This window comes from Hippocampus comes, unplaced genomic scaffold (assembly GCF_001891065.2).
Source record: "Hippocampus comes isolate QL1 unplaced genomic scaffold, H_comes_QL1_v1.1 scaffold6, whole genome shotgun sequence".
Classification (NCBI taxonomy): domain Eukaryota; kingdom Metazoa; phylum Chordata; class Actinopteri; order Syngnathiformes; family Syngnathidae; genus Hippocampus; species Hippocampus comes.
This window is the reverse complement of record NW_017805833.1, coordinates 1,235,363-1,261,263: the sequence shown is the minus strand read 5'-3', so window position 1 is coordinate 1,261,263 and position 25,901 is coordinate 1,235,363. Positions and strand designations below refer to the sequence as shown.

At 44.0% G+C, this 25,901-nt stretch overlaps 1 protein-coding gene across 2 annotated transcripts in view; it reads left to right on the top strand.

The window, feature by feature from the left end:
• The window catches only part of dscaml1 (Down syndrome cell adhesion molecule like 1), a 104,870-nt gene that overhangs the window by 50,620 nt on the left and 28,349 nt on the right, over positions 1 to 25,901 (top strand). For both annotated transcript variants that reach the window (XM_019887705.1, XM_019887704.1), the window contains exons 4-12: positions 15,146 to 15,292; positions 15,380 to 15,658; positions 16,722 to 16,997; positions 17,108 to 17,407; positions 19,693 to 19,835; positions 20,222 to 20,351; positions 22,537 to 22,815; positions 24,043 to 24,171; positions 24,488 to 24,667. In XM_019887705.1, coding sequence (XP_019743264.1) covers positions 15,146 to 15,292; positions 15,380 to 15,658; positions 16,722 to 16,997; positions 17,108 to 17,407; positions 19,693 to 19,835; positions 20,222 to 20,351; positions 22,537 to 22,815; positions 24,043 to 24,171; positions 24,488 to 24,667 — 1,863 coding nt within the window. The remainder of the gene's footprint in view (positions 1 to 15,145; positions 15,293 to 15,379; positions 15,659 to 16,721; positions 16,998 to 17,107; positions 17,408 to 19,692; positions 19,836 to 20,221; positions 20,352 to 22,536; positions 22,816 to 24,042; positions 24,172 to 24,487; positions 24,668 to 25,901) is intronic.

The following is a 25,901-nucleotide window of genomic DNA, read 5'->3' as shown; positions in this document are numbered from 1 at the left end:
AAATACTTAGGGTTTTCATACATTCATTTGATTCTAGCATATACTAAAAGAAGAGATGTAATGCCCTATTTTTGTTTCCAGCGCAAGTCTAGCACAAAGTGCGGTCTAACTGTGCGCATGGCTGGAGTTTTCTTTCGTTTGCTATTTTCGTAGATGCACCTATGTAGAACCCCCCATTTTGCACACATTGTGGGAGGGAACAAAGCCTACTTGTTTTCCATGGAATGGAAGAGGCTTCCCTCATTTCCTTTACATTCAGCGCAGAGTGAGGCGCACGGTCCACAGGCCATGGAGCTGCAGGAGATCGATGTGAGCAAAGGACATTTAAAAGGAACTGCAAGTAGATCTCCTCTTGCAGATGTAAAGTTGGCTGCTGTGGAGTGGGCATTTGGAGACCGTTTTCGAAAAAATATATATATATTTAAGATATATAATGTGGTCAGTGCAAAACGGGGTGGCCCGGTGGTCCAGTGGTTAGCACATCGACCTCACAGTGTAGAGGTACCGGGGTCAATTCCAGCTCCGGCCTCCCTGTGTGGAGTTTGCATGTTCTCCCCGGGCCTGCGGGGGTTTCTCCGGGGTCTCTGGTTTCCTCCCACATTCCAAAAACGTGCATGGCAGGCTGATTGAACACTCTACATTGTCCCTAGGTGTGAGTGTGAGCGCGGATGGTTGTTGGTCTCTGTGTGCCCTGCGATTGGTTGGCAACCGGTTCAAGGTGTCCCCGCCGCCTACTGCCCGAAGACGGCTGGGATAGGCTCCAGCACCCCCCGCGATCCTTTTGAGGATAAAGCGGAACAGAAAATGGATGGATGGAATTTGTTCAGTGAATGTATTTCGACAATGATTCAGCGTCCCACCCTGTTGTCATATTTATGAATGAAATACAACAAAATCCACCACAGAGCTCAGATTCTGTCTGCCTGTGCCTCGGTCAAATCCACCAAATCTCGTTACACCCCCCGCGACACCACTTAGACCTGCTTTTAGCTGGCCGAAATTCCAGTCTACTTTCTGCAACGCCGTCTGCCAAATTCCCAAACACAATAAACTCGACTTGCCCGGGGAACAAAAATGAAGATGTGCCAATTTTTACAAAAATAGGACCCTTTATCTTTTTTACTCAGTCTTGCACTACTTTTGTAGCTTACCTCCCTTTCATTCTTTGCATGAGTCCACATATAAAGACAGTTGGGCTGCTCTTTCTTTGCTCTTCCCCTTATTTCCTCGTATGTATCCCTCCTTCATTTTCATATCTCGTTCTCTCTCATTATGATGATTTTCAGTGCCGGCTTCAGTTGCTGGCCCATTAAAACTGAGTAGCAGCTTCATGAGATGGCTTCTACTCTGACACTACTGCCAAGTGACATCGAAGTTAACCTGCACCTGTGCTCATGTTGCATCTGAGTTCGGCACACACTTGATGATCTCGGCAAATGCCAACTGACACCAAAGCATCATATCGGAGCTCCCGCTGTGAAAGGAAGCGTAGGGTTTGGACAGACTAGATGAGGTGCAAATTTGAGACAAGACACTTTTTCCAATGCCCCTGTAATACTCGTATGCACCTACAAATTATTCACTGAAAAAAATGGTGTGTCGATTTGACTCAATTTGTTTTCGTAAAGCATGAAATAAAATCATTTGGATCCAGATATATTTATTAAATGGACTATATCTAAATCCAGATGATTCAATTTTGTGCGGCTACTTGACAAAATGAAATGAAGTCATTTCAACACACCATTTTTATCAGTGGAAATTAGTAACATCATTAAATGGAATGCAGAGACAAACGGTTTGTGCATCGTGATTAATTCATTGCGAAATGCCGAGTGGTCGGCATGTCAGTCCTTTTAACAAAAAAAGTGCTCATGAAATGATGACCAACAGGTGCGACGCTGGAAGAGAATCCCTCCAATGCCATCTGTTGGTCACAACCGGAACAGAACCATGACAATAAACTATGAAACAAAACCAAAACTAATCGAAACGGAAACTAAATCATGACAGTTTGTTGTGAAGCGAGTTTTACGGTCACTCGCATGCGCTCATGGACTAATTTCTGCAAAACAAAACCGACAATTTTTCATCCTCACTTTACAGGCCAGTTGTAGAAACAGCGGTTTAAAATTGTAGGACAAAATTCATAATATACATTGCATAACTTTTCAGGCAAGTCAACAGACAATCCCTTTTTTTTGGATGCAAGTAAATGAACATGAGCTGAAGGTGGCACCTCTGAGTGAGCTGACTCTCAGCTGTCATCCCCAAGAAGCACAAATATGATTTTTGAGTATTAGGACGACTGAGGCTTTGTGCTCTCATCCCCCCCCCCCTCTCTCTCTCCCACCCCCCAGTTTTATGCTTTTATAAAAAATGAAATGAAGTCATTTCAACACACCATTTTTATCAGTGGAAATTAGTAACATCATTAAATGGAATGCAGAGACAAACGGTTTGTGCATCGTGATTAATTCATTGCGAAATGCCGAGTGGTCGGCATGTCAGTCCTTTTAACAAAAAAAGTGCTCATGAAATGATGACCAACAGGTGCGACGCTGGAAGAGAATCCCTCCAATGCCATCTGTTGGTCACAACCGGAACAGAACCATGACAATAAACTATGAAACAAAACCAAAACTAATCGAAACGGAAACTAAATCATGACAGTTTGTTGTGAAGCGAGTTTTACGGTCACTCGCATGCGCTCATGGACTAATTTCTGCAAAACAAAACCGACAATTTTTCATCCTCACTTTACAGGCCAGTTGTAGAAACAGCGGTTTAAAATTGTAGGACAAAATTCATAATATACATTGCATAACTTTTCAGGCAAGTCAACAGACAATCCCTTTTTTTTGGATGCAAGTAAATGAACATGAGCTGAAGGTGGCACCTCTGAGTGAGCTGACTCTCAGCTGTCATCCCCAAGAAGCACAAATATGATTTTTGAGTATTAGGACGACTGAGGCTTTGTGCTCCCACCCCCCCCCCCCTCTCTCTCTCTCCAACCCCCAAGTTTGATGCTTGTATAAGGAGGCAGCACGTTACAGCAGATGTCACCGTCCTCTGTGCAACTGCACTCATCCATTATATAAACACCTCCATCCTTCATCCCCAACACTCATAATTGTTTCTCCTCACAGCAACCTCACCCTCTGCATCCTTGCTTTCTTCATAACTTTGATTCACGTTTGCAATTGCACCGGTATGGACCATTGCTAAATTGTTTGCTCAGACAGAGGCGGCCATCTGTAACGGTAAAGTGGATGTGCGACGCTTGCTGAAGACGCGGCAAAACAAAGCCGAGAGACAGTGAAGGAGACACGGTGTTTGCTCGCCATGTTTATCTACACGAGTCCCTCATCGGGCTGCCACGGGACGCCGGATCATCTGACATGACCTCAAAACACGCCTGACTGGCCACTCTGTGTGCCTATGCGAGCATGCACGGGCGTACATGAAAAAAGCAATGGAACGTTTGTGCTTGGCTGCATGTGTGACTTCACATATGCTAAGTATGTTTGTATGTCAGCGAGACAAAAGAATTCCCCGTCGAAGGATTGTTTGCGTAGCCGCTGTACATAAAAGCGCATAACAAGCGTCCCTCGTCCTCGCCGCCACCGTCGCCGCCGTCGCCGCCGTCTATATCTTATTTCTCTCTGGCTTAGTTCCTCGTTGCTCTCCTCCAATTAGCCCGCTCGTCGCTTTTTACGTCCCCTCCCCCTTGTTCCTTACTCTGGCTTTGACATTGGGGTAAAGTGGGACAGAGTGTAGGGGGGCAGTGAGGCAGAAGAGATATAGAAACAGTCAGGCAGGCAGGAAGGCAAATCTGCTGCTACGCCTGCGAGTCCCAAACACACACGCACGCACACACGCACACACACACACACACACACACACACACACACACACACACTACACACACGCACGCACACACGCACACACACACACACACACACACACACACACACACACACACACACACACACACACACACGCACACACGCACACTTCCCCTGCTTCCTCAGGCCCTCCAAGACCCTCAGGCCTCGCCTTCTTCGTCTGTAGTTGCTTTTAGCATGTCACCTCTGCTCCACTCCCAATCGGCAACATCTGTGTCTGGAGTCCCTTTCGCTCCCCATCATCCCTCATTACATCCTCCTTCCTTGACTCCTCCCACTTCATCTTCTTTCTGGGTCTGTGTTGCCAAGATGCCCAGCAACAGAGGCGAGGGCGCATCATCGCCTTGGCGAGCCAGGGGAAGGAGCGCGGTATGTGGAGGATAGCGTCTTCCCTCACCCATCCTTGTTTCTGAGGCGTCCGCCCGCCACGTAAGGTGCGGCCGTGCGAGCGCCGGCCGTGCTCCTTGGTGACCCCCCCAACTCCACAACACCGTGTACGTGTCACCGTGGCACTGCTAATAAGCTGTGGCACATCATGGCAACATGGCGTTTCAAAAGGCCGAGGGCGAGTGAGCCAGAACGGCCAGCAACTTTGGCAGGGTTCCCGTGCATATTTGAGATTTTTTTTTTTAAATGTTGGCAATAGCGTGTAAATATGCAACTATTTCACAACAAATACTGTAGTCGTGAACAGTCATGCTAATCCAGGGAGATCCAAACTTTTTCCATTGAGGACCATGTACAGAAAAATGTGTTCAATACAGGGCTACACGATACTGGAAAGTTGTGTGATGTGGGTGTTGAATATTGCAATATCGATATTATTGTGATATTTAACATGTACCAACTAATATGACATTTCATCCAGTGAAAGAATTGTATTTTTTCATGCGGCGCAATCAGCAGACTCCATTTAGTTTTATCGGATTCGTTGTAACAAGGGCGACACGGTAGTCGACTGGTTAGCACGTCCGTCTCACACTGCAGAGGTGCAGGGTTCGATTCCGGCTCTGGCCTTCCTGTGTGGAGTTTGCGTGTTCTCCCCTTGCATGCGTGGGTTTTCTCCGGGTACTCCGGTTTTATCCCACATTTCAAAAACGGCTGTAAATCCGTTAATCTAATAACAGAGAGTTGCGCTAGCCGGAAACACGTGATAATTGCAGCCAATTCAAAAAAAGGCAGACTTTGAAAAGTACTGTTCAAAGCGGCGTTTTGAGTGGACTGGATACTATTTTCTGTCTGCCGAATCGAGGGTCCACCCATGACCCTATAAAAGGACGCGCGCTATCGAAAATGGATGGCTGTACATATTCTGGAGAAAATGTAATATATCACATTTCCAAGGCACTACAAAAGGTTATACATGATGTTGGAAAAGATATGTCAGCACCACACTGCATATTGCTTATGCATGACTTTACAACAAGATGATGGATTTGATTACAATAGCAGAAGTTCTGCTCGCGGAGGATTTTCCCAGAGCACCGTGCCTTCCTCTACATAATGAATGACAAACACACAAAAACAGACCTGAGTGTAAAATTACCATTCTCTTTTCCTGTCTGTATTTTTTTTTCCAGGGCTGAATGAAGGTCACTCTGTAAAGAGCATTTTGCCGTGTGTGTGTGCATTGTGTGTTTATAATGCATTAGCTATGCCCTGTTCGCCTTCTCATGACTGGCGAGCATGTCTGCATTTATAATCCATGAGGCTAAATAATTAAAGGCAAAAGCGACACAATAAACTGCATGTTGACAAATCTGAAAAATATGTTGGTGTGCGTATCGAGGGAGGAGAGACATTTATTTTGGGTGGTGTTTGTGGGACTTAAATAGGATACAATACACACTGACAAGCTTAAGACAAGAGGATAGAAAGCAAAGAGGATTAGGTTTTTTTTTGGTGTTTTTTTTTGTCACTCTTGCTGCTCTTGCGCTTCCAGCACATTTTCACTGCCGTGCAAAATATTCAACTAGATCCATCCCCCGTTTTCAATATTTATGGACCTCGCAATTAAGGTCACTTATGTAGCAGAGACTTTTCACCAGAATGCATGCACTGGAAATCAAAACAGATGACCAGATTTTTCATGCTGGCTGTTTAGTTTGGGGTGGATGAGTTCATGCACGTCTTTCCTTTACAGGTGAATATTGCCAAATAATGTAATGCTGAAATTTAGTTAACTCTAGTTAAAAGGATGAACTAAATATGTTTTTTTTTGTTTTTTGTTTTTTGTTTTTTTGTCATGCCAACACATGAGGGTACCATTGGTGGCAAATGTCAAGAATGTCAGAACAACAAAATCATTGTGACTGTGGTCGTGATGTGACAAAAGTAGGACATATTTCTGTCCGGGCTGCTTGATACAATACAGCTCAGTCAACAATCATAATAGAAGCCAAATGGAAGGAAAAACACTGGGAAAAAAAAGCTGCATTTAATATTAATGTGAAGAAAGGCACAAACACTAAGCAGTAATCTGTGTTTGAGAGACATTTCATCAAGGGCGAGCACAAATCTCCAAGCAGTAATCTTCCTCACCAGATTCTCATGCGTCCGTAACTAAGAGTTGACATCGAAAACACACTTTATGTGTAACGGCAGTTAGCATCTTGTTACACCTATGACAGTCGACAATGTTAAACTGTAACAGTATTTTCCGCACTATAGGGCGCACCTAAAAGTATTACATTTTCTCAAAAGCCGACAGTGCGTTTTATAATCCGATGCGCCTTATTCATCGATCAATATTCTGAGTTCTTGGACGTACTATTTTTAAATGTTCTGTAAAGTGCTTTGTTACAGCTGCAGCGGTTGTGAAAGCGCTATATAAATAAAGCTGTATTGTATTATATTGTATTCCCGTTAGTGGAGCTCCATCTAGTGGATGCATAACGCAACCACAGCCCCCATTGTAGCTTCTATTCATTCTATGCACCTTATAATGCGCTGTGCTCCACATATGAAAACAGTTTTAAAATAGGCCATTCATTCAAGGTGCGCCTTATACTCCAAAGTGCCTTATAGTGTGGAAAATACAGTCCTGAAAACATTACCCGGACTGTTCGTTTTATGGCATTTGTGACATTTTGACCTTGGAACACATTTCGATCTCTTTGAATTGTTTTTGAAATCAGTCAGCAATCTGGACTTTTGTCTTTCTCTCTCCATATTAATGATGAACACGAGCTGAGCTGGTGTTGTTTCAATTTGCATCTTACTGTTTCTTTTTGTTTTTAATTTGTGTTTTTCGTCCTGAAAATTACATCATCGAGTCGGCACAGGCCAAGTTTCTTGGGTTGAAAATTGTGTGGAAAGGAAAAAAATAGTCAGTTCTCAGAGGGGAGATGTAGGACTGAGGGAACCCTCATATTAGAACAGGAGGCATGTGTGTGCTTGGCGGGGGCGGGGGGGTCAGCTGGCATTTGACAGTGAAACATGGCTTTTTAATGAGGCATTAGGCCTCAGCTTACCTCAGATCACACTGCCCCTGAAAACCATACCAACCGGGAAGGCTTGTGTATATTGTCATTTATTCTTGCTGGGTCTCTTCTGTTCAATTCCGCAACTTCTTTATTGACCTCCTCCTGCTGTTTTTGCATAACCTACTCCGAGTCCTCATGCAGGCCTTTGTCAACCATTGAGTGAAAAAAAAAATGGCAGTAATATCACCGTCCTTCTGGCTCTTTTTCTGCTGACTTGTTCTCAGTAGCACTCGTCTATTATAGACTGCTTTGAATGTGAATAGAGGGGAGATGGGAACAAGTGTTCATTTCATACCAGAGCGAGAGAAAGAACGAGGAAAGAGGAGGAAGAGGAGGAGGGAGGACGCTTGGAGCTTGTTGTCGCGAGGTGTCAATTTCCCTTTGTTAAACACGCCACTCCTTCACGCCCCTACGACAGAACAGATGAGATCAAAATAAGGAAATTATAGCTGCGGAGGAAAGGTTTGAGGGGGAAAGAAGTGGAGGGGGGGGGCAGCCATTGATTTGACATTCGGGGTTCATTTTCATTCATCTGCCCTTATAATGTGGGTTGGTGGAGGGCAGATGGCATAGGGTTGGGCTAAAGAATTATTTACATTCATGTCGACATTGCATTGTAGTACGCTGCAACAGTATATGTATATATTTTTTGCACAATGATAGTGGAGGAGCAGGGGCGTTGCTTCACATGGACGCACGGTCGTAGTTGCAAGGCGGTCTCCAATTGCCCACGTCACATGCGTGGTTGACTCCATCATCCGCAAGGAGAGAGCTTGCAGTTTACCTGTGTAAATGCATTTTACGCACGCCATTGTCATGAACTCACCCCAGCGAGTCTTATATTTCCGCTGCCGCAATCCCAAGCCATACGTACACTTTGATCACCCGTATTAAAATGCAATTTAGGGGAGCCATTACGATTGGCTGGCAGTCGGCCTCTTTCAATCCCACAATGGCGCACAATGGCATAAACGCTCCCTTATGCCCATTTCTACCTGTGCAAAGAAAAAGAAAGGGAAACGCCGCCCATGCATAGAGTCAGACTAAACTTTGCACTAGAGTTGAAGTTGTTCATTTCATGTTGGGTCTTAACTGCCTGTCGCCCAAGTCATTTTCCATCAAGTATGTGTTTGAGCGCGTATGTGCCCATACATGATGTACTTGTATATCAATAGTATTCAACTGTCTTTTTCAATATGCCTTCTCATAACAATCTGCCAAATCAGTTCCATTTCTATTCCCATGGTTAGGTATTTACATTTACATTTTAGACATCACTTGTATTCTTCTTTAGTAGCATCATAAAAAAAAAAAAAAAAAAATCCCATAAAGACATCCTCGCAGTTTGGCTTGACTTTTGAGAAATATTTCCCCTCAATATTTCTTAAGGGCTATAAAAAGCGTGTGTACGTTCACAATGGAGAGAGGAGGGGGCATCATCATCATCGTCTGTTTCCCACATTGCTAGTATTCCAGTTAACCATTCTGTATCAACTGCAAGCAAAATACTAAAACTGCAGCAGTTTAACAGTCAGTGGATGTTTTTTCACAGTCTGGAGCAATGCTGTCGCTGCCCATGGTGCTGAATGACAGCAGACCTTGAATGTGTTTATGAGTGCTCCACTTGTCATACATCTCTTTACTCATTCACACGTTTTGTGAGTCACACTGAATGTTTTTTTTTCCCTTTTAACTTTTAAATGAATTCGCGATGTTAAAAACATCGTAACATCTGCAGGCATTAAGTTGCCTCATCTCAGAAGCTGCATTTTATTTTTTTTCTCCCAAATTCTTGTAAATACTGAAAATGCATGACAGATTAGTCTCAATGAGGCAAGGCAAAGCAGTTTTATTTGTATAGCACATTTCATACGCTTGGAAACTCAATCGGCTTCACACAACCAAGAGCACAACAGAAATTACAAACAAACAGCTAAAGACATTCAAAGGCAACGTAAAGAGGTCAGAAGTATCTTACTAAGAATTATTTTAAAAAACTAAAACATATGACAACAATTGAATGCATTTACAAAAAAAAAAACGTAAAAAGTAAAAAGTGGCTTTCGAAAACGGCTGACTGAAATGGACTTTAATGCTTCAAAGACCTTAATCAAAGGTAAGGGCAGGAGACACTTGCGTGTGGAATAATAGCTGAAGGCTTAATGCAGCATATCAGGTAAATGCTGCTTCACCATGTTTGCTTCGAAACCCTACTGGGTTTATATGCAAGGAGCATTTGTTGAATGTATTCAGGACTCAAAACAATCAGTGTTTTATAGATTAGTCGAAGACGTTTAAAAAATATTCTACATCTGACTGGAAGCCAGTGTAAAGCTTTTAGGGCTGGTGTAATAAGTTTTGATCTCGTAGTTTTGGTCAATGCAAATGAGCAACTAATTTTCGTTTTTCGTGGTGCCAATTGATTATTGTGGGTACAAAATGTATTTATGAATGAAATATATTTAATTCAGTTGTTTACATACTTCCCCTAGTGTCTCCTTGTTGTGCGCGATTTCTTTCAGATTTAAAGGCTCCGCCTGGTGTGTTTTGAAAAGATTTCAGTAGCCTGCGGAGGGCTACAAACCATCATAAGAAAAGCTCCCAAATAAGCAAAACAACGAGTCTCAATGCAACATTCGCACACTGTTCGGTGGATGCTTTTAGCGGAGAGGATATTCCAGTGGTTGTGGATTTCTATTCTGTTGTTGATCCTGCTGCTATCTTACATTTCAGTCACCACGCGCAGCAAATTAAATGCAACCCGCCTTCTTTCTCACTTTCTCCATTGCCTAATTCACATCCCTTTGCAGCTGTCCTTTTAGCCAGTGCTAAATTGCATGTTCAACACCTCTTGATGTATCTGTCCATTCTGCATAATATTGTATATAGGAAAACTCCCAGATCCCCAAAAACTGTTTTGGCAAAGGTCCATACTCACACATGTCACTGCATGCTGACATCACGCAGATGCATGGAAACACTGCGTCGAAAGAGTTTTGTCATCGTTTAAATACACGACTCCTTTAGACTGTCTCCCTTTCCAGCCCATGAATCAACGTTTCTCAAACTTTTTACAGCCCGCGCAAAAATAGAAAAATAAATAATAAAATTAATAAATAAAATAAAAATCTATCTCTCAAACTATCACCATCATGGCCATCATTAAAATACAGTACCATTGGAACCCCCAGATGTTCAGAAAAAAACATGAGGTGGAGGTTTCATCCATAATTAATATTATTTAATATGTTTGTGCAGAATGCAAGACAGTGTAACATTATGTAGTTTGCGTTCATTCATTCAAACAGTTTTTTCAAGTGGAACTTTTGCACTTTTTAGGGCAATTCTGCAACCGTTGAGTGCAAGATTGTGTAGTGAGGAATCTGGCTGCAGACACTGTCTTGTTTATTAGTACGCATTTTTGTCCTCAATTCCTAGTCCGTGCTCGCCTCAAAGTCGAAAACTTGACATGCAAATGTTTTTTTGTTTTTTTTAATTAATAGCCAAAGAAGAGAATGCCGAGTCAAAGCCTTTCTGTGCTCTCTCATCTGGGCCTGCTAATCAATTACCGAGCGATTCAGCAGTTCCTCTCTCCCCTACTTGGATGTCCGTCGCCATTATTTAAATTCTGTTTGTACCACTGATGAAGGGTACGCTGTCGCACACACCACATCACCGTGCACGCGTGACGCACACTGGCACACGTAGCACCATGCCGCGCCACCGCAGTGCCCCCTACCCAGCTGTTGTCATGTGAGCGCGTGGGCCCTAGCAACAGCGAGCGAGTGGGGGGGATCCTGACGAAAGCAGGGAAATGGGTAAAAACGAGGCAGAGGGGGAAAAAAACTGGTGATGAAGGGAAAGCAGCAGGAAAGGAGGGGCTTGGGGGCCTTAGAGCATAAATAAGTGATGAGTCCAACAGTGTGAATTGCTGTTCGTTAGCATTGCTGCAGCGCCGCCTTCATTTGCATGGCAGCCCACCCCCACCCGACTTACGCCATTTCCTCTCCCTTTTTCCCTTGCCCACCTTCACACGCCGTTTCATCTATTTTGGTCTTCTGTCCCTCGACTAGTTTGTATCTGAAAATAAATATGTCTTTTCCTCTTAATTTCCTTGGCTGCAGTCTGTGTGCTGGCAATATTCATCGTATCCTTTCATTACCGCAAACATTTTCGACTTCCACCTCGCGTTGCTCCCTCATCTTGGCAGTAACTCTCTGAAAATGGCAGCTATAGTCATCTATATTTAGCATCACCTTTTCCCTCCCACCACTTTTTCTCTCCTATCCATACCATTCATCTCACCTCACCTATTTTATCGAAAAAGGTTGCTCTGTCTCTGAGAGAGACATATCAATGCTTCGGGGCTCCCCAATCCATTTTTTTCTCTCCTTTGTCTACGCCCTTGCCTTTCCATCACAGTATTTGCATGTGTGTTTGCGCATACAGTACATAAAGACACACAAACATCCAGCGGGGGCTTTTCTCTGCCCTCGTCTTGACTCACTACCTCGGGCCAATCAGCTGAACTCAAACTCCATTACTTACATACCCTCCTACTAAAGAAGAACAGATGAAAAGGGGAAAAAAAGGCAGAGATTGGAAGAGGTTGAGGGCAAGGAGGAGAATTGGTGGAGATGTCATGAAGAAAAGACAAAACAAGATAAGAGAGGAGGAGGCAGAGGTCAGGAAATAAGGAGGATGTGAGGGCATGCTGGGATGAACCTAAAAATTTTGTTTCCGCCCCCCCCCTCCACCCCCACCCCCTGGTCGAGGGAGAAATAATTAGAGGAAAGCAGTCTCTGACGCATAGGCTCGCAAAGATGCATTCAACAACAACAATAACAGTCCCGGAGGCGTTGGCAGACTAGACGGGAATTGATCGCATCTCCCACGAGGAGATGTTTGCACGGGGAGATGAGACCAAGACGTGGAGGAATCGCTTTCACTCGTATACTGCTCTCTGGCCCGCGCACCCCACCCCACCTCCCACCCCCCGTCAGCCCTCTCACTCTCTCTTCTCGTCCCCCCCGTCAGTCCGAGGAACATGTTGCTCTTTATCTTCCTTCTCACTCCCTTCATCAATCGCAATCTGCTGTCCTCCTTACCTGTAGGGTCGCCTCCTGCAGTATATGGGAGGCGAATGTCAAATATTAGATACAAAGAGGTGGATGGTCATCAATTAATACTGATGGTAGAGTGAGTCACAGTACTGGCCACAGTAACCTACCTGCCTACCTACCATCACCCCACGTGTCAATTCACATTGTGGAATATTTGGAGACATCAATGCATTTTTTTTGCCTTCTACATAGAGCTGTGTCATAAGACTGGTTTTTGTGGCTGTAGCTTCAACTCGTGACAGCTGAAGTAGCGAGTTGATTGATCATTTAATAGTCACCTATATTTAGTATATTAATCCAGCTGTCCATTTTCTTTCCTGTTTGTCGTGATCTGACTTTGGACCACAGGTGGGGTACACCCTGGATTGGTCGCTAGCCAAACATAGGGCACATGAACAAACAAGCATTCACACCGATTGGCATTTTTCAATCTTCATTTAACCCATGGTGTCAAAGTAAAGGCCCGGGGGCCAGATCTGGCTCGCCACATCATTTTATGTGGCCCGCATGTGTGTGTATGCGTGTGTGCGTAAATAAGTAACAATGTCGGTATGTCACACTCTTTATTTCCAGTCAGTCAGTCCACCTGTGTTGTACCGCGGTCTTCTCTTGTCAGCTTTGCAAAGAGACATGAGAACATGCAAAGCCAACAACAGTAAACATGCACACACACACACACACACACACACACACACACACACACACACACACACACACACAGACACACACACACACACACACACACATTTTCTTGCACACTTTGCGGTCACATCGGCGTAACCAAACAATGTGCAACTTACAAGAAAGCCTGAAGTGTGCGCTGTCTAAAATAACCCTTTGGGGTTAGTGTGGAGTACAAAAGCAGTCAGGCAAGCGTAAAGAATCAAACACTGAAATTCACTCTCCTTATTTTTCCCGCCTGTCACTCTCGCTTCCCCCACTCCTCCTCTATTTCTCACACACACACACACACACACACACACACACACACACACACACACACACACACACACACACACACACACGCGCGCGCGCACGCACGTGCACACTTTTTTTTTTTTTTATTGACATGTGAATGAATCACGGCCAGAACTGGAATGAAAATGACACTAATCTGCAGTTACCGTAATACAGTGTGATGTGTGTTGAGATTCGAGACTGGTGAGGCACTCCTTCCCCAGAGGGGGGTAGAAAAATACAAAGCCGAAAAAGATTAGCCGTTATTACAATTATGAGCTGCAATAAAACATGTCGCAAATCGGGCCAAAATTCAATTTTCGAATGTTGCTTTTCAAAGCTTACATTGTTTCAATTTATTTCATGCAACACCTTTGTTTAAGCAGGAAATACAGAATTGTCTGCGATTTTTACAATAAAATGGTCAAAATACATTAAGAACCACACCCAAATCATAGTCCAGAGGACAAATATTAATAATTGTCTTATTTTATTATTTCTTTTCCTTTTCCTCTCATGATGACAGGGGAGGCACAGCCTCACCTGCCTCCCCTGAATGCATGTCACTGGTAACACACACACACACACACGCACGCACGCACGCACGCACGCACGCACGCACGCACACACACACACACACACACACACACACACACACACACATATCAATTATTAACACTTCCCTGGTCTCTTTTACTTCTATTCCTCATCTATCTTTCTTTGCGGCACATATCTCGCTCGATGGATGGGACATCTTAAAAGCTCTCATGTGTTTCGCTAAGTGCTGTGGTCGGCTCTTTTACATGATTTTTTTTTCCATTGTTTCTTTTGAAATCTGTGTTCATTATTAGTTTTCCAAGAGTCTTACAAAGGAGATTTTCGCAGCAAAAATCCCCCAAGAGCCAGAATTTAGTATCCTTCACAATATGACACACACACAAAAAAAAAAACACTCGTTTTTTCTTGAAAGGATTTTTTTTTTCTGATGTAAAAATCGAATAATAGATATCATGCAATTAATTAGCGTGTCTTGGTGAGAGCAAATGGGGGTGGGCAGCTTGAGTGTTGCCATAGTGAGGATGTTACCTCACAGCAATGCCATTCCGACGTGAGCGCTAGCATTACCTCTCATCAGTATCAGCTGTCTGTATTTAAAAATAAAAGTCATCGGTGTGACATATTTTCTACCTTTCCATAATAAATATGTAGAATATGAGAATGCATTTACGCCACAATTAATAAAGTAAAGAGTAAGTTGGGCATGACAGAAAAATATTTCGTCAGTTGACTTCCACTCATCTGGGATGACTTGAAACATGATTTTGGAATGTGTTGGGGCAACGTTTTGTTCATTCATCTGGAAATCTTAGTGTGCTGTTGCTGTACCTGAGAGACGGCCTGCTGGCGCACCGTTTCTTTCGTATTTTGTCCAAAAGTTTCCATTGGGTTGAGGGCACGTTCTTCAAAATGAAAACTCATCCAAAGTGCGCATACTTACTTGTTTTCACACTCTTCTCCCCGTGTACTGTAGTGCCTTTGTGCATAGATTAAATGTGTGGTCTTAATGAAAAAAAGTCTTCAGTCCCTGAACCGGTTAAGCCGCGGAAAATGAAAAAGTCTTTTTCTGACCCCAACTAATGTCTTCTCTTCTCCTTTTTGCTGTCTACCACAGGTAACCGTTTCTTCTTGACCTCATTTGGAGCTCTGTATATCTCAGCGGTGCAGAAGGAAGACGCTCTGTCCACCTATCGCTGTATCACAAAGCACAAGTACAGCGGTGAAACTCGGCAGAGCAATGGAGCCAGGCTCTCTGTTATGGGTATGTAACTTTTTCGGCAGGCACGTCTCGTGCCGAATCAACAAATGAGTGCCCTGTATTCGTTGTCTTCCTGCATCACCCCTTCAGACCCTACGGAGTCCACCCCGTCAGTGCTGGACAGTTTCCAGTCCGGTGAGGTGAAGGTTGGGCAAAGTGTGGAGCTGCCCTGCATCGCATCCGGCTACCCGAACCCCACAATCAGATGGTTAAAGGATGGGCGGCCACTGCCGGCAGACTCTCGCTGGACACGCCGCATCACGGGCCTCACGATTTCAGACTTGAGGCTGGAAGACAGCGGTAACTACATCTGTGAGGTCACCAACAGCTTCGGCTCTAAGGAGGTGACGGGTCACCTTAACATCATAGGTGGGTAATACCAACAGAGTATTTTGAAGGCTCCTCTCTGACACACTTAATTCCTTTCTTGGTGACCAATCACAAAGCTTTGTATAATGATTGACTTTTAAGCAGTCCAATAATTCAGATTCAGATTCAGAAAACTTTATTTATCCCCGTGGGGCAATTAGAGTTGTGCGAGAGCGGCTTATTATAGAGAGAGAGAGAGAGAGAGAGAGAGAGAGAGAGAGAGAGAGAGAGAGAGAGCGAGAGAGAGAGAGAGAGAGAGAGAGAGAGAGATTCCACATACAGTGACTGAAAAGCCATCCAGTGGCAGTACAGGTTGTGAAGGAACCCAAGCTCACACACACACACACACACACACACACACACACACACACACACACACATACACACACACACACACACGCACACAAAAGCATATGAATGCAATGGTAAATGTACAAAACATGAGCTCTATAATCAGCTCAGTGTGATCTAGTCTTTTGTATTGTAATTGTCAAAACGATCCAGCTTTTGGAACCTTTGGTGTGTGGTACTCAAAGAATGGAGCAGGCTTTTTTTCTTTCACATTTATTTTGTAATAAATAAACAGCCACACTGCCCCCCCCAAAAGATCACAGAATTTCAAAAGTGGCCCACTTTTGTGCTTTTGTCACATTCCTATTATTCATTGAATATATTGTTGAGCTTTCTGAACTAAATGCCTGACTGACTCATCTGCCGGCTGATATTAGCTCTTTTAAAATCTGCAAAAATCTGCAGATTTTTTGGGGCCGATTTTTTAATCTTTTTTTTTCTACACATTTGAGCACAAGACAGACAAACGCCCACACCACAAGAAAAAAAATTATCGTCAAATTGATTTTTGCAAAGATTTTTCTCTGTTGTGAAGTTAAATACTAAAGAACAAAGTAATTTAAAATATTCTACCTGTAAATCATATACCGATTGTTGTAAGCTTGAAGGGACCCCAAAAGAATTAATTTTATTCATTATATATTTTTGAAAGAAAAAAGAAAACAAATCTGAATACTCTTTCTATTACTCTCCATGCATCTTCCATCTTTAGAGCCCCTACGGGTCACCTTGTCCCCCAAGAACCTCAAGACGGGCATCAGCAGCACAGTCATCCTGTCTTGCGCCGTCCAGGGTTCTCCTCACTATACCGTGTCGTGGTACCGCAACACAGAACCCGTCCTGCCTGACCAGCACTTCTCCATCCAAGGCGGTCACAACGAGACTTTGTTCATTTCGGCAGCACAGAAAAGACACTCGGGAGCTTACCAGTGCTTTGCCACCCGCAAGGCACAGACTGCTCAAGACTTCTCCATCATACTTTTGGAAGGTGAGGTTCATCAAGAACTGAGATGCATACAGATTTTGAGAAAAGGACACATCTCACAAGACTTTTTTTGACAGTTTGGGGTGAATAGCGTATCCATCTATTTCCCTCAGATGGTACCCCACGTATTGTGGCCTCCTTCAGTGAGAAGGTGGTCGTCCCGGGTGAGCCGTTTTCGCTGATGTGCACCGCCAAAGGAGCGCCCCCGCCGACCATCACCTGGACCCTGGACGACGAGCCGGTGGCCCGCGACCTGTCCCGCTTGCGAGCCAGTCAGTACACGCACTCCGACGGGAGCACCGTGAGCTACGTCAACGTCAGCAACCCCCAGATTCGCGACGGAGGATTGTATCGGTGCGCCGCACGAAACTCGGCCGGTAGCGCCGAGTACCAAGCGCGCATAAACGTAAGAGGTGCCTGTCTACTTTTCAATATCAGTCATACTCAAGGCTTCACACGGCCTTAACCCTACCATCTCCCCGACCCATACCCCGTCCTCTACCCTTCAACTTCTTTACCTCTCTCTCTTTATACATGTTTTCTCTCTGTTCCTCTTGTCTCAAATGATCTTTTTATCACTAAAATGTCACTGGAGGATTAAACCATTGGTTAAACTCGCGATCACCATCCAATGTGACATTAGTGAGATCATCAGGGAACAGGACTGCAACTAACTTGATTCATTGTTATTCCAAGATGGACGGAGTGTAGTGAAGATGCGGTTTGTAAGGGAAGAAGAGCATGAAGCAGATGGTTGCCCTGTAGATGGATATGATCAGAGGCGTGCCAGTGTGTGGATCCAGTGATGGTAAATTCTGGTGACAGGACCGGTCCTGTCAGGATGATGACTGACCCTGATGGACACGGCTGCGTCGTCGTCTACACATCTCGCTCTCAGTCTGCTGTTCTCTCTTTCCCGCCCGTGCTTTTCTCCATTCTTTTGCGAAATACTCCGGTGTGACAGGAGAGTTTTATCCAAAGAGACGTGCCGTAATAATCACTGCAGTGACAATGCGGAGCATTTCCAGAGCACTTCAGCACCACGAGCAACAAAAACTGACAGACACATGGCATGGACCTACCGAAGGAAAAGTGGTACTTATCCACTCACAGAAATGGGATTCACTCAACTTATCCCAGTCAGGGGGCCAACAACTGCAGTCATTGTTGAGAATACACGTGGATATACTGTATATCTCTGTGTGTTTTTTCTGAGAGTGCGTCTGTGCTGTGCGCTCGCGAGACGGTGCTGCTGAATAATACATCTTTGGCTCGTCAAAGCTGCGACTTCAAAGCTCGGCACACACTGAGAAATGGAGGGGTGGGGGGGGGGGGTGAGGCGGGGTGCAAGGCAGGGTGGCGTGTAAGAGAGGTGGAAAGAGAGACAAATACAAAGATGTACCTAAGATGAACTGGAAGAAGGAAAGGTCAGCCAACAGGTGAAGGATGAGTGAGGGATGGCCACTGTTGTCCTCTATTGACACCATTTGTCTCGCTCTCTGAATTCTAAGACAAGATAAGAAAACCTTTATTTGTCTCACAATGGAGAAATTCCCAAGTTACAGCAGCAAAATTATGAAAGGGAGGAAGTAGAAGACAAAAAGTATATAAATAAATATAAATATAAAATATCAATATAAGCATAGTAAAAATGGGTGAGTGGGGGTGAGTCCAGGTTTTCAGGACCATCGATTCGATAGCCAGACAGCAGTCGGCAGGAACGAGCGGCGGTACCTCTCCTTCTCGCGGCGCGGGTGTATCAGTCTCTGGCTGAAGGGGCTGCCCAGTGCTGTCAGGGTGGCCTGGAGAGGGCGGGAGGGTCTGTCCATCATAGCTGTTAGCTTAACTAGCATCCTCCTGTTGCCCACCTCTTCCAGAGTGTCCAGGGAGCAGCCCAGGACAGAGCTGGCCCACCTGACCAGTCGGGCCAGTCTCTCTCTGTGAGATGCTGCCTGACCAGCAGACTTTGCCATAATGTATGGGTGAGGCCATCACAGAGTCATAGAAGGTCTAAAGGAGTGACTCCTGAACTCCAAAAGACCTCCGTTTTTTGCCCCTTCCTGATCACAGCATCCGTGATGTTGGACCAGTCTAGTTGATTGTTGTTTTGTTTTAGACTGGCTCTCTTTGTCTCATATTGTTGGAACTATTGGCTACCGCTGATATTTTGGGACACAACCATTTACCGCCCATAGCTCTAGGTACACTTGCGCTATGTAATTTGATCCAGGTACATCGGAAGAAAATATAACATCACGATCACAGCAAGCTTTGAGTGACCTTTACATCATGTACTTGATAATTGGCAGACCGATTCGTGTTATGGCACAGCACTTCAATCCAGGCTGGGAGACTCTTTATTGTCCATAGGTGTGAATTTGAGTTTGGATAGTCACCCACAACCAAATGAGGACAAGTGTGATAGAAAAAGAAACAGAAATGCTAGCGGTCCAGGCATTTGGAGTCACAAAAACCCAGTCAAGATGATTCTAATTTCTCTTTCTCTTCTTGTCCCGCTTGCGCATCCCCTACCCACAACCCAATCACCTCCCCCCTGTAACTCCTTCCCTCCAAAAATTCCACACCTAAGTTAGACACCATCAACTAATGAGCTTCTTTTCCTCTCTTTTCTTCTTGTGGTCCAATCCCTCTTTCTCTATCTCTATCTCCTTGGGCTTCTCTCGCGTCTGTTAATCAGGCAATCCAAGGATTCGACCGATGAAGAACATCACGGCTGTGGCAGGACGCAGCTCTTTTGTAAACTGCCGAGTGATCGGCTACCCATATTACTCCATCAACTGGTACAAGGAGGGGCTTCTGCTACCTGACAACCATCGTCAGGTGAAGTCAGCCACGCTCGGTGCAGATTTCAAGACAAACCTTGGTTTCACAAAATAGATAACAAGTGGCCAGTCACAGTTCTGTTCTGTCCGCATCATAACAAAGACTATTTCAGTGATTAACTTCATATTTGTACGGTATGTTTGAGTCACTTTCAACGGATTGCAGGGCTTTTTATTTCTAATATTGCACATTATATCCCATTTTTTGGGAGGGATAGTATTTAATCAAAGCAAAAATGGGTGAAATTAGTCGAGTCGTTGACATTAATGCTTGTCCCCAAAAAAATTAATTGCCTTGAGTTATCATTAAATACACTAGATTAGAAACGGGAGCGCAAGTTTTAGCTGTTTGGCCCTGACTAACCATTATGCAACGCTTTGCAGGTGGTGTTTGAAAACGGTACCCTGAAGCTTACTGATGTCCAGAAGGGGATGGATGAGGGGGCGTACATCTGTAGTGTGCTCATACAACTGCAGCTGTTCATCAAGCAGACTGTATACGTCACAGTCAAAGGTGAGTCACGCCATTCCATTCTGAGACAAAAGTGCGTGCTTGTTCTCACAGGAATTTATACAAAAAGTAATGTCAGGTATTTAACAGAAAATTATTTTACTGTATACTGTAGAACAAATCAAAAAGAGAAATCGGATCCCCACAACTCTGTTTAAAATTTTCACTGCCAGACATTTTTTTTGTATTAATTGCACATTGGGTCACATTCACCAGTTGTTTTTTTAGGCACTTGGACTTGCAAGCTTTTCACTGAGGTCACACGTGTGAGCCGCAGTGAATAATCATAATGCACAAACTGTTTATTCTTTATATCCTAGTAAATGACCTGTCAGGCAAACTGAAGATCACTGATGCTGGCCTAACCGGCCCAGTACAAATTTTAATAAATACATACAACAAAATCAACACATTCTTTCTTTTTAAAATCTAATATCAATCAGCATCGATCTTTTTACTGCACTGCACATAGTTTCATGTGAATCTGTTTAAATCCTTGAACAATATATCAAGCAGAGAAAATGTCAAATGTAAAATTTCAATTCTGTCTGTCTTTCTGTCAATCTATTGACCTTTCGATCTATATATGCCATACAAAAAAAAAAACAGACATCATATTTTCTGAAAAAGTAAAAAATAATAGGACCCTGACACAGTACTGCCAACTGCTATTTTGCTTACTTAAATCACATTACAAACGTTTTTTTGAGTGGGTGCTAGAACGGATTACAGACATTTCCATTCAATTCAATGGGAAGATATAATTTGAGTTACAAATATACACTAGTATCACAAAGCACCACTGTATTACACTGAGTTATTCCAGTCTGCGATTGGCTGGGAGAGGCTCCAGCACGCCCGCAACCCTGGTGAGGATAAGCAGTTCGGAAGATGGATGGATGGATGGATGCATGGATGGATAGATGGAAGTTTTCCAGTGTTTTAAAACTTTCAGAATTTTGCTTCCCTACTATTCAGTAAACTTCAAGTTTCTTGCTCATAATAGGAAAAGGGAAAAATTATGGGTAATGAGCAGTGTGACTGTCGACCAGAAAGGTTGTGAGTAAAGCAGGAAGAGAACAAAGCATGTATGCATTGCCTCTAATAACCCCTGATTAAGGGGCGGAGTGGACTCTCGCATCCACTCAGCAATTAAATGGAGCCCGAGTGCTTTTGAATAAGATCTGTGCGAGAGCATGCCAAGCACATGTGTTTACATGTGTGGTGGATGTGTTTGGGCTCTACTTGTCACCTTGCGTGTTTATTCACTTTGCCCTCTGCGGCACCCGCATTGTTGTGTGTGTCGCGTTTGGACGCTATCGGCTGTGTTGAAAAACAGCGTGTTTGCCTCCGTGTGGTTTGCAATGTGCAGACGTGTGAATGTGTGCTCGTCATGTCTCTGATTTAATTAGATGAATTTTAATGAGGTCCAGATTAAATCCCCCAGATGTCTCAGCTGTAACCCCCACCGCCGCCACCCTCCCCAACTCTGAATCATTACCATCGGTCTCCATAGCAACACCATTCTCCCCCTGTGGATGAGGTCCTAATTAGAGCAGCTATTATGAGTTGGCTTTATCAGGGCAGGGCGTGTTGGAGTGGAGAGGTTGGCGGGGGGCACAGGCACACTGGCTAGTGGGTGTAAATATGCAGGCAAAAATGGTTCAGAATATTTGGTGGGGGGGTGACATTAGTTGAGGTGAATTTATTAACGATGTGTTTTTGTCTTCTATCTCTCCCCCTTCTCTGCTTCATTCTCATGCCACGTCTACCCCACTCACCCCACACACCGCTGACTCTCCACCTCGTGTCCCTTCAATGCCCTCGCATCTGCAAATCGGCACGTCTCCCCGTTATTCCGCCTTCACATCGTCTCGCTACACCCCATCCTTCACTTATTCATATCTGACTTTGAATCTCCGTCTTCACCTCTTACTCACCTTGCTCATTGAAACAACCATCAAACTGGTTGGTCCTCTTCTTCCCTTTATTTCCATTACTCTGTTTGCCCGTCATCCGCCACTCTCCTGCCCTGGATTTCCCCCTGTTGCCTGTCCTTGCATTGTCTCGACGCCACTCTGTTTTCATCACACACTGCCATCACGATTATACGTCATGTCACTACTTCTCTTCCCTTCCACCTTGCACCTTCCCCCTCTCTGCATTTAATCACTGTAATCCCACCCAGTTCCTCCGTTGATCCAGCCATTTGACTTTCCGCCGACCTCCATCGGCAAGCTGATGTACATCGCTTGCGTGGTGGCGTCCGGAGATATGCCCATCCGCATCACGTGGCGCAAGGACGGCCAGGAGATCGTGCCTTCGTCGGGCATCACCATCGACACCAAGGAGTTCATGAGCTCCCTGCAGATCTCAAAGGTGTCACTGAAGCACAACGGCAACTACACCTGCATCGCCAGCAACGATGCCGCCACTGTGAGCACTGAAAGGCAGCTCACTGTCACAGGTGAGGAAGAAGCAGAAGCAGAGTGGAGTTTTGGCAAGGACAATCATCGAAGTTTGGATCAAAATGAAATGAAATAGCTCCAGATACTCCCACCGACTAGAATTTCCACTGGGCCGAGTAAAGCAGCCGCATTACATTGATTGTTCCGGAGTTTAGTTTTAAGAGTTTAGGAAGAGGTTATTATTTTTAGCGTTGAAAGAAAATAATTCAAGGGGTTGATTAATTTTGCATAGTCCTGTTCAACAACGTGCACAATAGATGCATGATCTCATACTTTTGTCATACATGCATGACATTAAAAAAAAAAAATGTCACTACGTTGATATTAGGGTTGGGTGATATATTCTATTTGCTCTCTTACCTCTCTACGCCCATTGATGGCTGTCAGTAAGATCTCATCGGCAAGCTGATGTACATCGCTTGCGTGGTGGCGTCCGGAGATATGCCCATCCGCATCACGTGGCGCAAGGACGGCCAGGAGATCGTGCCTTCGTCGGGCATCACCATCGACACCAAGGAGTTCATGAGCTCCCTGCAGATCTCAAAGGTGTCACTGAAGCACAACGGCAACTACACCTGCATCGCCAGCAACGATGCCGCCACTGTGAGCACTGAAAGGCAGCTCACTGTCACAGGTGAGGAAGAAGCAGAAGCAGAGTGGAGTTTTGGCAAGGACAATCATCGAAGTTTGGATCAAAATGAAATGAAATAGCTCCAGATACTCCCACCGACTAGAATTTCCACTGGGCCGAGTAAAGCAGCCGCATTACATTGATTGTTCCGGAGTTTAGTTTTAAGAGTTTAGGAAGAGGTTATTATTTTTAGCGTTGAAAGAAAATAATTCAAGGGGTTGATTAATTTTGCATAGTCCTGTTCAACAACGTGCACAATAGATGCATGATCTCATACTTTTGTCATACATGCATGACATTAAAAAAAAAAAATGTCACTACGTTGATATTAGGGTTGGGTGATATATTCTATTTGCTCTCTTACCTCTCTACGCCCATTGATGGCTGTCAGTAAGATCTAAAAAAAAAAAGACTTTTTTTTTTTTTTTTTTTTTTTTTTTTTTTTTTTTTTTAGAAAACAAAAAAATCATTTTAACTGAACCCATCTTAATTTCAGATATCTGGTAAAAATATCCCAATACATTTTAGCCATATCTCACAGTCCTAATTGAAATCAATAATTGATGGACCTAAAACCATATTTATTCCCCCACAGTGCCTCCTCGCTTTGTGGTGCAGCCCAACAACCAAGACGGAATCTACGGGAAATCGGGTATCCTAAACTGCTCAGTTGATGGATACCCACCTCCCAAGGTCATGTGGAAGCACGGCAAAAGTGCACTAGGTACAAAATCACTTTCTTAAAATTTTTTGCAACCACCACCCACAACATGAGACACACTTGCATGTATTTTCTAAAATAAAACAAAGTTAAATGATGCAGAATGACTTATGTATAACTGCTTCTAGCATTCGCAAAATTAAACATGCACTCACTTGCAATTCCCATTTAAAATTTTCACCAGTCAACCAACTTGTGCATACGACTCTTGTCATCCATTTTGAGACGGTTAAGGGTGGCCTTCTACTTGTGGGAGATCCCGGCGTTTTAATCTGTATCCATTTCTCTCTTTCTCTCTATCGTCTGTATTTTGGCTCAGCGGGTATTGGGAACCCACAGCAGTACCACCCCGTGCCTCTGACGGGCCGAATACAGATCATGAACAATGGCTCGCTACTCATCCGCCACGTCCTGGAGGAGGATCGTGGCTTTTACCTGTGTCAGGCCTCCAACGGGGTGGGCTCCGACATCAGCAAGAGCATGGCGCTCACTGTTAAGAGTAAGTATATCAACTCTTATTGCTAATAGTAAATTACTACAAAAGAAGACTACACGCAACCCCATGCTGCTTTTAAAAATATTCTGCTTCACCTGACTGTCCCTTGTAGGCTACAATTGTTTTAATAGCCATAAAATTACCAATATTTTGTCAGGCTAGGGTTGCAGGTCTTGGAAGTATTCAAAATCAAAGTGACTTGAGGGATATCAGCTTTGACTTTTAAGAAGTTTTTCATCTTCAAGCTGTTTATCGCCACTCCCAGTTGAAGTTTACTGTCACACTTAAACATGATATTTAAAACAAGCACAAAGTTTTGCTTTAGCTAGTGCAGTTCAGCTCAGTGCTAACAAACAATGCAATATCCCCCGAAAAACAGCATTGGTGTTCCAGTTTTACAAACCTCTAAGGCGGGGGTGTCCAACTCATTTTTTGTCGCGGGCCACTTCGGAGTCACGGCTTCTCTCGGTGGGTCGGTGCAAAATCTATTTATTACCCATCACAATTTGACATTTCGGTACAGATTTCAGCAAGAATCAAAATAGTTGACGCACATGATTTACTCCCGCGGGCCACATAAATTGAGGTGGGGGGCCGGATCTGGCCCCCGGGCCTTAAGTTTGACATCAGTGCTCTAAGGTGACACATAACACAGCAATACTCACTGGCATATATTCTTTATCATCTGTGAAGAATGACATATTTGTGTATATATATATATATATATTACTATCATAAACTACAATATATGAAATAAATATACTGCACAATATTGGAAAAAACGTGTGTGTGTGTGTGTGTGTGTGTGTGTGTGTGTGTGTGTGTATATATATATATATATATATAAAATATAATATGATTCATATTTTTATTAATATAAATATTTATAGTGGGGCCAGTATAAATGAGACAAACAACTCAGAAGAAGCCTGCGAAAGGCGACTACCGGTAATTTAAACCCCAGTGTGTGTGCATACAGTACGTTTCTATTGAATAGGTTGTGAGAATGTCGAGCAAGTAAGCGATTGATCCCCCGAACCCGAGGGATCTGTCTACAGACAATCAAAACCACTTTGAGCTTAATCATTGTCTGCAATCAATCGGCGCGGCCTGCCCTCGCTGTCAATAATGGACTGCGTGATGATAAAGCATGGGAGGGAGTGCTAGAGGACAACGCGCGCACCGCACACGAACCGAAGTGAGCGGCGGAGTGATATTAGCTTTATCACACCGGATG